Source organism: Macrotis lagotis, chromosome 3 (assembly GCF_037893015.1).
Source record: "Macrotis lagotis isolate mMagLag1 chromosome 3, bilby.v1.9.chrom.fasta, whole genome shotgun sequence".
Lineage (NCBI taxonomy): Eukaryota > Metazoa > Chordata > Mammalia > Peramelemorphia > Peramelidae > Macrotis > Macrotis lagotis.
In genome coordinates this window covers 230946797-230963196 of record NC_133660.1, presented here as the reverse complement: position 1 = coordinate 230963196, position 16400 = coordinate 230946797, and the positions used below count along the sequence as shown (strand labels likewise).

Below are 16400 nucleotides of genomic sequence, written 5' to 3'. Positions count from 1 at the left end.
TTTTTAATTTCTCTGTTTTACTATTCAGGATGTTCTCTTGGCCTCTGTAGGGTCTTCTCTCCTTGTATTGATTTATTTTCCTTTTGTCTTGCAATACTTATTAAAATATATTTGGACTTATGTAGCTTTCCTGGAAGCCAGATTCATTTCTGTTATTAATTTTTTCTAGTTGATTTATCTGTTTGTATTATAATGGTTTTGATTGAATTTTCTGTTTCCTGAGATTTTGAGTAATTTCAGCCTCCTCTTCCCTTATATTGCCCTGTCACTCGCTTTCTGACTCTTTCCCCTTTGATGCTAGATTGTCCAAGGACTGGACCATAAAGCTTTCTCTCCTGGTAGTGAATTCACATTTTATCAGCCTCAGTCCCTGTCTCAAGTGAATTGCTGGAGGGATAGATTGGCCTCAGCTGGATACAAGTCTCTTTTACTTCAGGCCCCCTCCCACAAGTTGGCATCCTTCCCAGAATAAATTCTTCTATTCTTTTGTTCTTTGTTTGACAGTGCATAGCATCAGAGCATGCTTTTACTTTCCTATACTCCTTCCTTCTACACATGGAGTGTATCTGTGACAGAGCTGAGTTCTGCTATTTGTTGCCATATAATGTTGGGGTGAGGGTAAAGAAAAGGGCTTTGCTAGGCAGGCAGAGACAGCAGCTGCAGTAGCAAGGGAATTGCAGAGTGGATCTCAGAATGGGTCCTGTTTTTCAGTTTTACCAGACCTTAGGGCTGCTGAGGGATTAGGGATCGGTCTTCTTTCCTATTAACTCATTAGGTTAACTTGTTAGAGCTCTTGGTGACTTAACCTTTGATGACAGCTGGAAATACTTTACCTCTTGCATAAAAATCTTATTTTGAAGAATTTTGAGAGGTTAAGATGATTGCAGAAAACAGCTAGACTTTCATCTTGTTGGTTATGTGACCCTGTCAAACTCTTTTAACATTCTATCATCCAATGGATCATCTGTTCATGGAATGACATCTGGCCTCCAATGACACAATTGCACCTGCCATACTTGTATCATTTGTGCATTTCATGATCATATCAACAATGCCTTTATATAAATCATCAATAAAATATCAAATTAGCACAAAGCCCATTTACTGATTCTTGAGTCTTTTTTTCTGCCATCATTGAATCATTGTCAATGAGATTGGCAGGGTAGAGAGAAAGGTAAAGAGGAAAGAAAGTATTTATATACTGCCTACTATATGAAAGGAACTGTTCTAAGTGTTTTACAAATATTATCTCATTTTATCCTCACAACAGTTTTGAGAGATTAGTGCTGTTATCATCTTTATATTATAGTTGAGGAAACAGACTGAGAGAGCTTAAGTGACTTGTCCAAGATCACATGAAGACACCTGAAGACATATTTGAAGTGTTTGTGATTCTAGGTCAAACTATCTACTGTATTAACTAGTCATTACTATTTGGCAATTTTTGAACTTAATGTGAATTTTGAGTTTGCTTTGTTGTGATTTTTCTCCACATTTTTGATAGGCAGAGCACTATACCACTTCCCAGTAACTCATAAAACTGAAGACCTTCAGCTATCCCTTTCCACAAACAAACTTCAGGTCTTTGTCAAAATAAAGGACCATATCTATATGTCTATATCTATCTATGTCTATGTCTGTGTCTATGTCTATATCATGTATCTTCTGGATCAGTAGGAACTGCTGGTGGAGAAGTGGTGGATCTCACCATCTCTATCCTTATTCCTTCCTGCCTTTGTTTCTACCTACCAAAGTTGCCTCTGAAATTGGAGTCCTAGGTAGAGAAGGGATGGGGTCACTAGTTATTATAGAATTTATGTATTTCTTTTTTTGCAAGGCTATGGGTTTAAGTAGCTTGCCCAAGACCACACAGCTAGGTAATTATTAAGTGTCTGAGGCCAGATTTGAACTCAGGTACTCCTGACTCCAGGGTTGGTGCTCTATCCCGTGTGCCTAGCCACCCCAAATTTATGTATTTCTTAACCATTTACCTTGTATAAATATGTGCTACTGTTTTTATTCAATTCTTATCTTCTTTTTAAAAAGTGTCACTGACAAAATTTTTAAGCTTTGGGCTCCTCATCCCATTAATTATACATGTCCAGTGGTTTTTACTGTGCAATTTTGCATATTTTTATTGTTTAATCATTGTGCCCAACTCTTCATGACCCTATATGATGTTTTCTTGGAAGAAATGCTGGAGTGGCTTGCCATTTCCTTCTCCAGCTCAATTTATAGAGGAGTAAACTGAGGCAAATAGGGTCATGTAATTTGCTCAGGGTCCCAAAGCTACTAAGCATCTGAGGCTGAACTGAACTCAGGAAGATGAGTTTTTCTGACTCCAAACCTGGGACTCTATTCATTACTCCACCTACCTGCAACTTTGTGTATTCTTGTGCTTTTTTAGGCATGTCTATATTGTGTTATGTGCTTGTACCCTAAATTAATCTAATTATATTTTGTCTAGTCTATATATCTCTGTTTTCTACAAGAATAGCATGAGATATTTTACTATATGTTTTACTGAACTCTTGATAAACTCTGGCAAAAAATGTTTCCTTTTTTTTAAGATTATTAAGTTTGTCAAAAAATGGTAATGGTGTATCTGGCATGGCTTATTTTGTGCTTTTTTAATGTTATTTCATTTTATTTTTTCAGTTACATGCAAAGATGGTTTTCAACATTCATCTTTTTGTAAGCTTTTGAGTTCCATATTTCTCCTTCCTTTCCCTCCCCCCTCCCCATGTCAGAGAGTAATCTGATAGGTCTATTTTTTAAAATTTAATATTCTAATTTTCCCCCATTACTTGTAAAAACTAACATTTGTTTCTTTAAAAAAATTTGAGTTGTACATTCTTTCTCTCCTTCCTTTCTCTCTCCCTCACCCTGTTGAGAAAGCAACCAATTTGATATAGACTATATAGCCATGCAAAGCATATATCTCTGTTAACCATGTTATGAAAGAAAACAGTCAAAAAAAGGAAATATAAAGAAGGTAAATAAAAAGAATAATTTGATTTACATTCAGACTCCATCATTTCTTTCTCTGGAGATGGATAGTATCTTCCATCATAAATCCCTCAAAATTGTCTTGGATCATTGTATTGCTAAGAATAGCTAAGTCATTTACAGTTAATCACATTCTCCTGATTCTATTAATTTCATATAAGTTCATGTAAGTCATTCCAAGTTTTTCTGAGAGTATCCTGCTCATCATTTCTTATAGCACAGTATATACAGTATTTTATCACAATCATACGCAAAAGTTTTTCAGTCCTTTTGGTAGACATTCCCTCAATTTCCATTTCTTTGCCACCACTAAAATATTTACTATAAATATTTTTCTATATATGGGTTCTTTTCCTTTGTTCTATTTCTTTGGGATACAGATCTAGTAGTGGTATTGCTGGGTCAAAGGATATGCACAGTTTTATAATCCTCTGGGCAAAGCTCCAAATTACTCCCCAGAATGGCTGAATACAAATTCACCAATACTGCATTAGTGTTTCAATTTTCCAATATTCCCTTCAACATTTTCCTTTTTTTGTCATATTAGCCAATCTGATAGGTGTAAAGTGTTAGTTCAGAGCTGTTTAAATTTGTGCTTCTCTAATTGGTAGTGATTTAAAGCATTTTGATGAGTATAGATAGCTTTGATTATTTAGCCTGAAAAATGTGCTGTTCATATCCTTTGACCATATACCAATTGAGGATGACTTATTTTTAGAAATTTGACTCAGTTCTTTATATATTTGAGAAATGAAGAGAAACTTTCTGTAAGTTTTTGAAGTTATGATTACTGTGTATTTCTCTCCATCCTCTCCCTACCCTATGTCCCCATTTATCCAACTTTGTCTCTCCTTTCACCCTATCCATTCTGAAAAGTATTTTGCTTCTGATTTTTACCTCCTCTAATATGCCCTTCCTTCTATAAGCACCCCTTATTCCTCTTCCCCTCCTGCTTTCCCCATAGGGTAAGATAGATTTCTATACCCAATTGAGTGTGTATGTTATTCCCTCTTTGAGCCAGTTCTAATGAGAGTAAAATTTCTATCATATTCACCTCATACCCCTGCTCTCTCTATATTCCTTCTAACTGACATGGTCTAATCTTAATGAAGTCTTGCCGACTCCTTTTATAGATTTTCTACCCTGCTTTTTAATGATCCAGTCTAGCATTTCCCTAGAAATTGAAAACAAACTCACTGACTTTTTCCTCTTCCTCCAATTGCTGCTTGGAGGGAGCCGGAGAGGGAGGTGAAATAAATGGGACATTTTCCCTTTTTCTGTCCTATTGTACTTCTCCCAATCTCTCTTTCAAAAATCCTTGATAGTTATTTCAAAATTTCACCCACCTATTCTTTCAATAGTTTATCTGGAGCAGGTGACTTAGATTCATCACAGAAGTTGAATGTTCTTTTACTATCTCCCTATTTAGTTTGGTTTTCAGCTCTGTAGTGGTCATTTTTCTTCTATCACTTCTATTACAGAAGTCATTTTCTTTGATAGAGAAGATAAAATTTAACAAGAATTAAGGAACTCTTCCTTCTGTCTCTTGACAGCATCATTGCATCACCTCAGACAGTGGTCCCTTCCCTTTATATATCCTCCTCTTTTCCCCAATATAGCTTTAGCAAAACCTGGTTGTCCTTAGCTTGCCTTGATTTCAGTCCATTCTAACTTCAACATTCTTGGCATGATTTTGACAGAATAATGTCATGTTCTTATGTTTATCTCATCCATTTTTGCTTTCATCTTTTGTACACATCTGTTTTTTGCAAGTCAATTGTGATTTGCACAAAGTCATGCAGCTAAATAAGTATTAAGTATCTGAGAAGTCCTCCTGACTCTAGGACCGGTACTCTATCCGCTGTACCACCTAGCTGCTCCCTCTGTAAACATTTTATTTAGTGCATTATTTACTTGATTTATTTAGTTGATTATGATTTTTGTACATCCACCTCTCTTTCTTCAGGCAGTGCCTATTTCCCCTTCTCATTTGAATTGTTTCCTTTTGAGACTTAAGAATTTCATTCTTGAGAGTTTCTTAGACTTCATGGTCTGACTTTCCCTGTAGAATTTTACTCCATGGAATCTTTCCTAATCTTCTGAATCCTTTGAAAACTGTTCTACTCAAATCTAGTATGCAAAGGCTATGCCAATTTTCTCTTTCCTCCTTTTCTCTTTCATAAATTCTAAAATAAAATTGGCCACTGTCTTCAGTGAATATCCCTATTACCTCTAAATATCCCTAATGAAATCCTCTGTTGGGCTTTTAAAATCCCTTACAAGTTGACCACTTCTTACTTTTTTCAGTCTTCTTTAATATTGCTCCTCTTAAAATTCTCTACCATCCAACAACATTGACTTCCTTGCTTTTCCTTGCATACAATATTCTATCTTGTGAGTTCTCTATGCATTTTTGTTTACATGTCCCTATGCTCTCCTTCCTTTAAGACTCAGTTGAAATCTTATTTTCTACAAGGGACCTTTTTCAGTCTCCTTTGCTGCTAGGTGCCTTTCCTCTTAGATTACTAATTTATACAGTAGATATCTTATATATGGTTGTTTGCCTGTTGTCTCCCTGATAGACTATAAGCCATCAAAAATGATATTTTTGTTTTTCTTTATATTTCTAGTTTAAGGTGCAGCATACAAGCAGCACTTGCATATAGAAGAAGATTCCTATCATTTCCACCTTAGCAATGGGTTCATTTTTCTTTATGAGATACAGAGTAGACTTTTCCCACGTTGGTTTCTCCATGTTTTAAAAGGATAAAATTGTCATTAAGGGATGTCAAGAAGTTATTAGCTGTTCTGTTCTTGACAGAGAAGAGAGTGTTCATTCCAACATAAGGTCTAAATAATTGAAGTAAGCCATCAATGCTATATTATGTCTCTAAGCCAAATTTTTGATATGTTTGTTCAATTCCTCATCATCTAGTTCCTCTGTTGGTCCAGAGTCCATAGTGTCTTCTAAAGCCACAATTGCTTTTGTGTCTCCCTCCATTGACCTCTATTCAAATGTTCTCTACCTTGTTTCCCTTCTCATCCCAAGCCCCTTTCCTGGATTTTCTCACAACTGTAGCTTCTAATATATAGTCATGACCTCCTCCTTTTTAATCTTTCTTTAAATTTTGTTGGTGCATTTTGTTTTTACAATTACCTGTCTTTACCAATGTATCCCTGCCCCTTCTATTTCCCAAGAACTATCTCATAAAGCAAAATATTTAAAATGGGAAAAATAGCTCCAAATTAAACATATTAAGTTTTTGAAATATAGAGTCTTCTAGGACTATAGTCTGCCATTCCTACCAAATGTGCTTATTTTAAATAAGGAATTTTAAATTCCAGTCATGAATGTCATCCCTTCAAGTTTCTATGATAATGATAAAGACAGATTTAGTTGCTTACTTTAGGACTTCTAATTTCTCATATTGCCTAAATGTAGCAAATTTGTACATAGATAATATTGACTTGGATTTTATTTCTTGTCTCAAATGCCATTCTTGTTCCTTTATTGTATTTACTCTCCATGGCAGACTAACTTGGTGTATATATTTTGGTGGTTTTCTTATTCTTGCATCCTTTTTATTTTAAAGTCTTTTGTCATTAGATTTTTAAGGACCATGAAAACACATTCTACCAGTCTTGATTAGGTATACTCTATTTGTGGTCAAAAGTGTATCATGCCTTCATTTTAAGCCATGGTCTAGAATCTGAATTCCATTTTTAGTAAGAATCTTCTTAGTCAGATTTTCACATCTCATGTCGTTTCCCTCTGTGATTTCCTTTGTATATAAAGGACAGCAGTGAAGCAAACAACCTGTAGCCCCATCCTCTTAGGTTTCTTGCTTACTACTTCACAATCTTTGGCAGTACCCTTAGACTCTTTGTGCTAAAGACATTTTTGCCATGTGGATCAGCAGAAAAGAGTGGTAATCTCCAAATTTGACAAATGTTAGAATATTTTCCTGTTTTGGATACAGACCTTGGAAAGAAAAGTCTCTTGTTGTTATTAACATCAAAAATAATTGCCTCTGTGCCTCTAAGTAGGGATGATCCCTCTTACAAGATATATTTTGTCTCTATTATTCCTTGGGGAACAAGAAGCTGATTCATCCTTAGATCATCCAACTTTTCAGGAAGAACTTCAGCTTTTGAAACTCATATGTATCCTGTCTTTTTCCTTTCTTTATTCCTCTGAATGACATTATTCTATTTTTCCAAATTGAAAAAGGACAAGTTCCTTCTCTGTCACTACAGCATTTTCCTTCTTTTAAAGTCTTTATTTTTGATTGAATACTATGTTGTCCCTTATAGCCTGGAGTTTAGAGGTGTTCCTTAAGTTTTAATTTCTTTCCTAGGATTAAGATCTATTCTTGGAAGAGAGCAGTCTCTGGGTGGAAGTATATAATGGCACACTTAGTGCATCAATACAGATTTCTTCCTGCTCTCCATACTTGGTGAGATTGTCAGTCTATTTATCCCTTCTCTCCTAAGCACTTCTTTAATATATTATAGTATTTTACCACCTCTCAACAAATTTTTAGCCATAGCTTCAAATCCTTTGTCTCAATAACTCTACAGCTATATCCTTTTTTTCTTTAATAACTAATCTCTTATTCATTTTACTTACCATTTAAAAAATGTATTTTGAACTTTTTCAGCACCAAAAAGAGTGGAAATTTGCATATACATAATAAAATCTGGGGGGAGGGGAAAGATTGCACCTGAAACTATAGGTCATTATTATGCTAACTTAATTCTCTTGACCCTAGGGCATCTGATTTAGTGGATAGAGCACTAGGTCTGGAATCAGAAAGATTAGAGTACAAAATCTGACCTCAGATACTTACAAGCCATGTGACCCTGGAAAAATCAATTAACCCCTGCCTGAATAAACCTAGAGAAGAAAATAGTAAAACCACTCCTGTGTCTTTTCCAAGCAAGAAAACCCACAGAAGTTGATCCATGGAGTCATGAAATGTTAGATGACTAAACAACAATAAAGTTGCTTAACCTTTCTGGGTCTCACTTTTCTCATCTTTAACAGGAAGATACTGGAGTAGATATAATTTCTTCTACAATACTATTATTTCTTTGTTCTGGAGTGGTTTGGAGCAGATGACCTCTGACATCCTTTTCCACACTATGAATTTGTGATCCAACTTTGCCTCTTCAGGGTCTGGGCTTCTAGGATTTTGCTCTAGAGAGCTAAAGAAGTCACACTCTTGGGTTATGGAAATAGAAGTCATTTAGTTCCACAGGTAGTGATTTTCTGTGTTCCTTCTCTCTCCACAGTGACTCTCTCTGCTGCTACTCCCTCCTACTTCAGGGGTTTCACCTTGATTGCTCTCAAAGAGAACAAAGAGGGAGATAAAGAGGAAGACCATGCTGGGACTTTCCAGGTAGGAAATCTTCCATAGTTATCCAAATCTGGATTAAACTAATTGTCTTCAAAAGCCAAATGAGGCTTGGCTATCACTTGATGTTAAGATGTTCAGCCATTAGCTCCATTGTGTGATTAAAACCTTGAGAAAACTACCTCATCCTGATCATATATATATATATACATATATATATATATATATATATACATATATATATATTTTATATATACATGAATGACTGTAACTCGGTGATTTGTTTGGTAATTCTTAAGTGTAAACAAAAAGAGAGAGACAGCCAAATTGGATGGAATTCAATAGAAAGTGGAAAGTACTATATAGGAAACAGAGATGCATTTATAGGCAAAGATTCAAAGAATTAAATATGCTTTACTTGGATACTTGGAAAAGGTGGGGTAAGGAAGGAGAGTCTGATAACTAGCTTCAAATGTCAGGACATGTTTGATTTCCTCTAGGAGGAGAAAAATTCATTTTATTCCAAAGGAGATAGAAGAAATGGGCAAAAAGCAAAAAAGTCAAGAAGTTTTTTCAGATGCTTAGAAGACAATGTATAAACCCAGGGAAAGGTCCAGAGTCCAAGGAGGGGTATTAGCATAGTGAAAAATTTTCATTTTTAATTTTGTATTTATACTAGAATCCATTTCTTAATCTACCATTTTGCAGTCATTAAAAAACTATAGAGAAAAAATATTTAAATATGTATCATAGCTGATATATTGGAATGTTCCATTTGAAACCAAAGGTTAGGGAAGGCTCCAATTCCCCAACTATCTCTGACTCAAGATGCTTTTAAAAAATAGTTCTAAGTGTTCTTGGGAAGGGTTATCTCATTAAATTCATTCAGAGTGACACTTCGTGGCAATTCACTGTAAAATGACTCATAAGTTATAGGTAAAAGAGAGACTAGATAGGCAGAGAGGGAGAAAAGGGCAAAGAAAGGAGATATAAACTTTAACTAATTGTTAATTGTGCCAAAGGCCAGACCTTATTATGACTTTTTATTCTTTCTTATTGACATTCCTGAAGTACTTTCAAGTGATCCCCCCACCCCCCACGCCCAGGATCCTGGAGAACAGGAGAAGTAAAGCAGAGATATAGAAGGGCAAACATGTTTATTTTTTTTTTAAAGCCAGGAAGAGGTGGAATCTCTGATATTAAACCAGTGACTTAATTTTAAATCCTGGTAAAATTTTAAAATATATTTTTAAAAGGGTAGTTGAGATAGTGGGAGCATTTATTACTTTAACAGACAAAACTCATGCCAGATTGATCTCAATCTCTCACCCTCCCCTCTAACCCAGGCAGGATTATTAGACTAGTAGATTAAGGACCTGGACAGGTGTGGTATACTTAGATTTCATCAAAAACACCTGACAGTGTCTCAGGTAATCCTTGGGCAATAGAGATTAAGCTAGAAAAGACTAATTTATTTGTGTGTTTAATTGCCTGAAAGACCATACCTGAATCTATAGTCATTCCTGGGTTGATGACATCTTGGAATGACATGTCTGGTAGCGTTCCTTTGGGAGCTGTCCTTGGTCTGTATATTAATGATTTGATTAAAGTCATAGATGACATGCTTATTAAATCTGCAGATGGCACAAAGTTTGTAGGGAAATTTGACATACTGAATGGTAAGATGTGAAAAAATCTTGACAGGCTAGAATGACAGACCAAATCTAATTAAAAGATGGGTACTCCATAATGGATCTTTGCTATTTCAGTAATTTTTAAAAATAACTTTCACTGTAATTTGTGTAAGTTGCCGTTAGGCGGTAGAGAAGTCAGTTGGTTGTTTGGTCTGAGTTAACAAACTATAGTGGTAGAGCCAGAAGGAGGGAGATCTAAGAGAACTCTAGTCATAAAATTTAGCACGGAGATCATAGTGATCATTTAGTCTAGCACCCACCTTTGGTAGAGGAGAAACTGAGGGCCAGAGAATTTGAGATCCCCTAGTTAATAAATGGCAGAATAAATGAGCCAGGAATTCAAAATAGCTTCCTTTCATTGTTGTTGAAGAATTCAAATAATTCAAATAATCAATGAAATATTCATTAAGTATCTCTTGGGTGCTGTGGATACAAAATGAATTTGGGGGGGGGGTTGCAAGGCAGTTAAGTTACTTGCCTAAGGTCACACAGCTGGATAATTAGGTGTCTGAGGCTGGATTTGAACTCAGGTCCTCCAGGGCCAGTCCTTTACTATAGATGCCCCTACGAATTGAAAATTAAACAGTTTCTGCCCTCAAGAAGCTTACATACTAAAGGTAAGGGTTGTCAGAGGATACAGACACTTTCCCTGGTTTCATTAAAATATATATTATAATATCTTTAGACAGCTTTACTTTTAAGTGTCTACTAAATACTTGAAGGCAGTGTGGCACAAAGGAAAGAATGCAAGGTTTGGCCTCAATGGAAATCTTGGCTCTACCTTACTAACTGTGTAGTCCTAGGTAAATCTTTCTCCAAGATGCAGTTCTCTCATCTATTAAACGGGAGTAATGAAACTACAGAACAAATATTAAAAATATTCAGGGTAATGCTCAGAGTAACTATTTCCACCAAACTCTTTCGTATAAGCCAGAGAATCTTTTCTGGACTAATTAAGTCATTTTAACTTCATCCACCCTTATAATTCCTTTTACCATTTTTATATTCACTCATTCATTTACTCAATCATTTAGTCATTCAGCATTTGGTACTATGCGTGCATAAGGAGCTAACACTGTCAGCATTTCTTTCATTTTTCCAAGCAGTAGGCATAGAAAAAAGCCAGAATAAATTGCTTTTCCTTCAGTGAGCATCTGCAGCTTTCTCTCTTTATGCTTACACCAGTTTAGCTAGCTCTTAAAAATCTTCTCTAAGTTTGTCTCAGTCTTCCTCCTGGTCTCTCTGTTAGGCCTTCATCTCACTGACTCCCTCCAGTCTTGCTTTCCTCAGTCAGGAAAGCCCTGTTTCATTTTCATTTCTCTGACTTTAAAAGTCCTGAGACTAGGATGATAAAGTTCCTGGGTCTTAACTTCACCACAAGTTTCCTCCCTTATGAGAAGTAAAAAACTCCATCTGGTCTAAATTCTCCTGCCACAGTAACTGCTCTGTGGCCACCTCCCTTAAATCAATCTGCCGAGAATAAGTTTCCACCCCTTCCCCGCTCCAATTGCATATTGGAAAGTACAGGATTTTAGCTCTAAGTGGTAAATAGGAGTAGTTTGTATTGAATGTAACAAGTTAAAATCTTGTTCCATTTTCTTTAAAATATTTTCTACAAGAATTTGTAAAGTAATATCAAGATTACAGAATTTAGAGGTAGAAGAGACTTTATATCTTCATTTTATGAATAGTAAAACTGGGTCTCAGACAAGGGTGTTGTAAATCCCACACATTTAAAAATTTTTGATGTGAGTATTTGCATTTCAGTAACAGGCAAACAAAAAATCAGGGTTTGTTGGATTGCTTTTACTTAAATTAGCCAAACATTATAAAGTGATAGAGAAAATGTTAATGATACACATTAAATTTTATAGTATGTTACCTGTATATGATATATCTAAATGAATATCTTCATATGATATATCTACACACATGCATATATATACATATATATATGTCTGTATATATATATATATATATACAGACATATATATATGTATTTTTTCCCTCTGGACATGCAATTGTAAACATTTGCCAACAAACCTCAGGTCCAGAGTTTCATTGTCTTACCCAAGACAGTCATTTGAATTCAGATCTTTAGATCTGCTTTCACTTCATCATACCATCTCCCAAATTAGGATTCTAAGTTTTTCCCTAGCCAGCAGTCTAGAAAACTAGACAGGCCTTTTTTAAGGAGCCTAGGGAAACAGATAGTGTTTTACATATTGATTAGCTTGTGGTGAGGATACAAACTATGTGACATTTTAAAAGCAGTCATTTAACTCAGGGGACAGATAAATGATGCAGTGGGTAGAGTACTGGGTCTGAAGTTAGGAAAACAACTTTGTGAATTCAGATCTGACCTCAGATACTTACCTGTGTGACCCCAGGCAAATCATTTAACACTGTTTGCTTCCGTTTCCTCATCTGTCAAATGAATTGGAGAAGAATATCGGACCGCTCCAGTATCTTTGCCAAGAAAACCCCAAATGGGATCGTAGAGTGTCAGAAATAACTGAAATAACTGAACAATAGCAATTTAACTCAGGAGTTCTTAACCTGGAGTCAGGAGATCCATGAACTTGGATAGGAAAAATTACAACTTAATTTTCACTAGTCTTTGGCTTATTTTGTTATTCTACATATTTTAGTTTATGAATTTAAAAATATTATTCTGAGAAGGTGCCCAAAGACCTCAAAGGCTGCTGGAGGATAAAAAAAGATAAAGAATCCTTTTAACCCTTTCTTGCATACTTTGCTTATCATCTCTCCAGATGCATCCATTGAGTTGGTGTTCCAGAGAAATGGAAAGAAGTTCTAAATTGTTGAAAAGATAATAAATGATGGTTCACTTGGCCCACAGAATCCCAAATAAAATTCATTTTGTTTGAAATAAAATTAGACTTTCTGGTATCCTGACAGTGTTCAACAGTTATTTAAGCAAGTAGGCATTTTTGCTTGACTCTGCGCAAAGTGCTATGGATTCAATAAAAGGCAAAAACCTGATCACCCCCAAGAGGCTCACATTCTAATGAGAGAGACAAATGCAAACATCTATGTAAAAACGTGTGTGTGTATGTATGTATGCATAGAGAGAATGAGAGAGAGAGTGTGTGTAGATTGAAGGTTATCTCAGAAGGAAGGTACTAGGAATAAGAGAAAGACAGAAACACTGCTGTGTAGAAACTCTTTGTAGAAAAGATTCAGGAATAGAGTGGATGGAGAGCAATGAGTTCAAATGTGACCTCAGATACTTAGTTTCTGTGTGATCCTAGATAAGTCACTTAATCCTGATTACCTTCCTCTCAAATCCTTAACAAACACAGAATAAATTGAATGCCCTGTCCTTGGGATCACACCCAACCTTGAGATTGAGGAATTCTTGCTCTACTGCTATCACCCCATTGTTTCTGAGAATTAGTAAGGCACCCTGTTTTTTTCCCTTACCGAGAAACTCATTGCTAAGGCATCAATTCATTATAGAAAATCAAGGATTCTCAACTTTAGAATTCCATTTTTCTTTTTTTTTTCTGTTTTTATGGGGGGGGGCAAGGTAATGGGGTTAAGTGACTTGCCCAAGGTCACACAGCTAGATTATTATTAAGTGTCTGAGGTCGAGTTTGAACTTGTGTCCTCCTTTCTCAGAGCCAGTGCTCTATCTACAGTATCACCTAACTGCCCCCTCATTTTTATTTTTTAATTAAAAATGTGCTTTATCTAATCTCCCCATTGGAAAAAAGGAGAAAAACCAAAATATTTTAAAATAAATATGCACAGTCAACAAAAGCTTATTGCTTTTCTTATTACTATGTGGGTGATATCCACAAAAATGTCTTATTCTGTAGCCGGAATCCATCACTTCTCTGTCAGGAGCGGGTTAGCACACTATATTGTTGGTGTGCTGCAATCATGATTGGCCATTGAAGTGATTATAGTCCTTGAGTGTTCTAAAGATGCTTGATTTTTACAGTATTGTTTTTATTTTATAAATTAATCTTGTTTTGGTCACTTCACTCAGCATCATTTCATCCAAGTCTTTCTCAATTTCTCTGAAACTGTACTTTTCATCATTTCTTATGGCACAATAAAATTTTATTATCTTCCTGTACCATAATTTGTTCGGCCATTCTCTATTTAATAAGCATCTCTAGAAGGCCACTTTTGAAAGATTTCTGTGCTTCTATAGAATGCTGGGATTATTTTTCATTCCTCAGATGCTGTATTTGTGGCTAATGAAAGCATAAACTGAACCCTTTTCAGCAAAATCCAGTGGCCCAGAGAGAATTCTTCTCCTCCAAGCTATCCTGGATATACTGTGAGAATAATCTTCTTAAAGTATAGCTCTGCTCACACCATTTCCAGGATCAGACGCCTACAATGGGCTCCTGTTGCTTACAGAGCAGTGAAAAGGAAAAAAAGGATACTTATTTGTGCTCTGAAGACACTGATTTGAGTTCTAGCTTTATTACTTCCTAGTTTTGAGTAACCTTGGGTAAATGGTTTTTTCCCTCTGAGAACTGGCTTTCTCATTCACAAAATAAGGATGACAATATTCACATTACCTGCTTCATAGCTTTTGATTTACAGAGAAGATAGAGACCATACCAGTCTCTCTCCGGGGGGTGACCCTGGGAGGAGATAGACTTTGGGAAGAAGCTGTATAGAGAGGACATGCTATGCGTGCATTCTTATTTCCAGTTTGCCACACTAGAGACTTTGGAGAATTTCCTCCTGGAATTGGCAAGGAAAATCTGGAGCACCAGAAACATTTTTATGATAATGAGCCACAGCAAGAAGGCATGCCAAAGAAGTTGAAGGGACTCTCTACCAGCTCTGCACAGTGGTAGTCTTGAGTTATTTATACAATCCAACCTCTATTATGCCATAAAGAAGAATAATTAGATCCCATTTAAGGAATAACACTTATATACCACTTACCATCTGCCTACTGCTATACTAAGGGCTCTAAAATTATCTCATTTGATCTTCACAACAACCCTGTGGTATTATTATCTCCATTTTACAGATGAGAAAAGTGAGGCAAACATAGCTTAAATGACTTGTCCAAGGTCACACAGCTAAGGGCCTGAGGCCATATTTTAACTCAAGTTTTCCTGTCTCCAGTCCAGTGCTCTATTCCCTGGCACTACCTAACTACCTAGTTCCTACCCCGAATCTCCCTTAGAGAAGTACCCAGGTCACTTATGTTCTCTTCTCTCCCAGACTATTTTACATTGCCCCTATAGGACCACCTTTCCTACCTACTTTTATCTCTCTTTTATGTGTTGTCTCCCACCTTTAAAGAGTAGACTCTTTGATGGAAGAGACTGACTTTCTTTTTGCTTTTATTTCTATTTTCAGCACTTTATAAATGTTTACTCATGCTCTTTCTGTCTTTTTTCCTCCTCTCCCTCTTCAGTCACACATAGGGTTGTTGTAAAGGGAATCTTTGAAAGATTTAAATGCTTAAAGGAAAGTTATTCTTGTTTTTTTAAGGAAAATTGTTTTTTTAAAAAATAAATCCAAACAGCAATTTGAGGTTGTATGTCCTGAGTACTTTTTTAAGCATGATTCCTTACTACTTCCCTACTCATAACCCACATTTTGGACAAACTGAATTAATTTGTCATTCCCTAAAGCTATCCTGTACTTTCCTGATTCTTTCTTTCCTCATTTCTCTTTTCCCTTCTTTCTCCCTTGAAAGGGAAATACACCTTTATAGAACACTTCATTTTGCTGAGAGAGGCACAAACATCAAAGAAGACAAATCCAGTCCTAATAACTTCTAAACTCATATGGCAAAAGATCATTTGATACAACTCTTAAATTGCATCAGCCAACCAATCTGCTAGTTTTTCTTATTTTCAATCTTCAATTTTTTCCCCTCCTTCTCCTCCCTTCTCTTCACATTGAATTCTATTCTTTTAGAATATTTGGTTTCTTTCTCCATCTTTATCTGTGAAAATCCTATTCATCCATCACATTCTTTTTAAAATGCTACCTCTTTCATGAAGCTTTTCCTGATACCTCTTGGTCCTCAACCAGATATGGTTTCTCACATCTCTGAATTCATATGACCCATTGGTTGTACCTATTGGAGTGTGGATCACTTAATGCTCTTCACTATAGGTTATTGTCATTTTCTGGAAGAAACTTGGTCTTCCTCAACTGCAGAATGTCCCCATACTTGGAGATGATAATTTCATTTACTTCATATTCATTTTGCTTCTACTTATCTGTAAACCCCTATCTTGCCTCCTAGAATTGTATGTGTCCATGGGTGCCAGAACTATATTCATTTTGATTTTTCTACATCCTTCTTCCATCAAAGTATATATAA

At 35.8% G+C, this 16400-nt stretch overlaps 1 protein-coding gene across 5 annotated transcripts in view; it reads left to right on the top strand.

Moving 5' to 3' along the window:
- The window catches only part of SPON1 (spondin 1), a 784537-nt gene that overhangs the window by 228097 nt on the left and 540040 nt on the right, over window positions 1–16400 (top strand). For all 5 annotated transcript variants that reach the window (XM_074230135.1, XM_074230138.1, XM_074230137.1 and 2 more), the window contains one exon: window positions 8305–8411. In XM_074230135.1, coding sequence (XP_074086236.1) covers window positions 8305–8411 — 107 coding nt within the window. The remainder of the gene's footprint in view (window positions 1–8304; window positions 8412–16400) is intronic.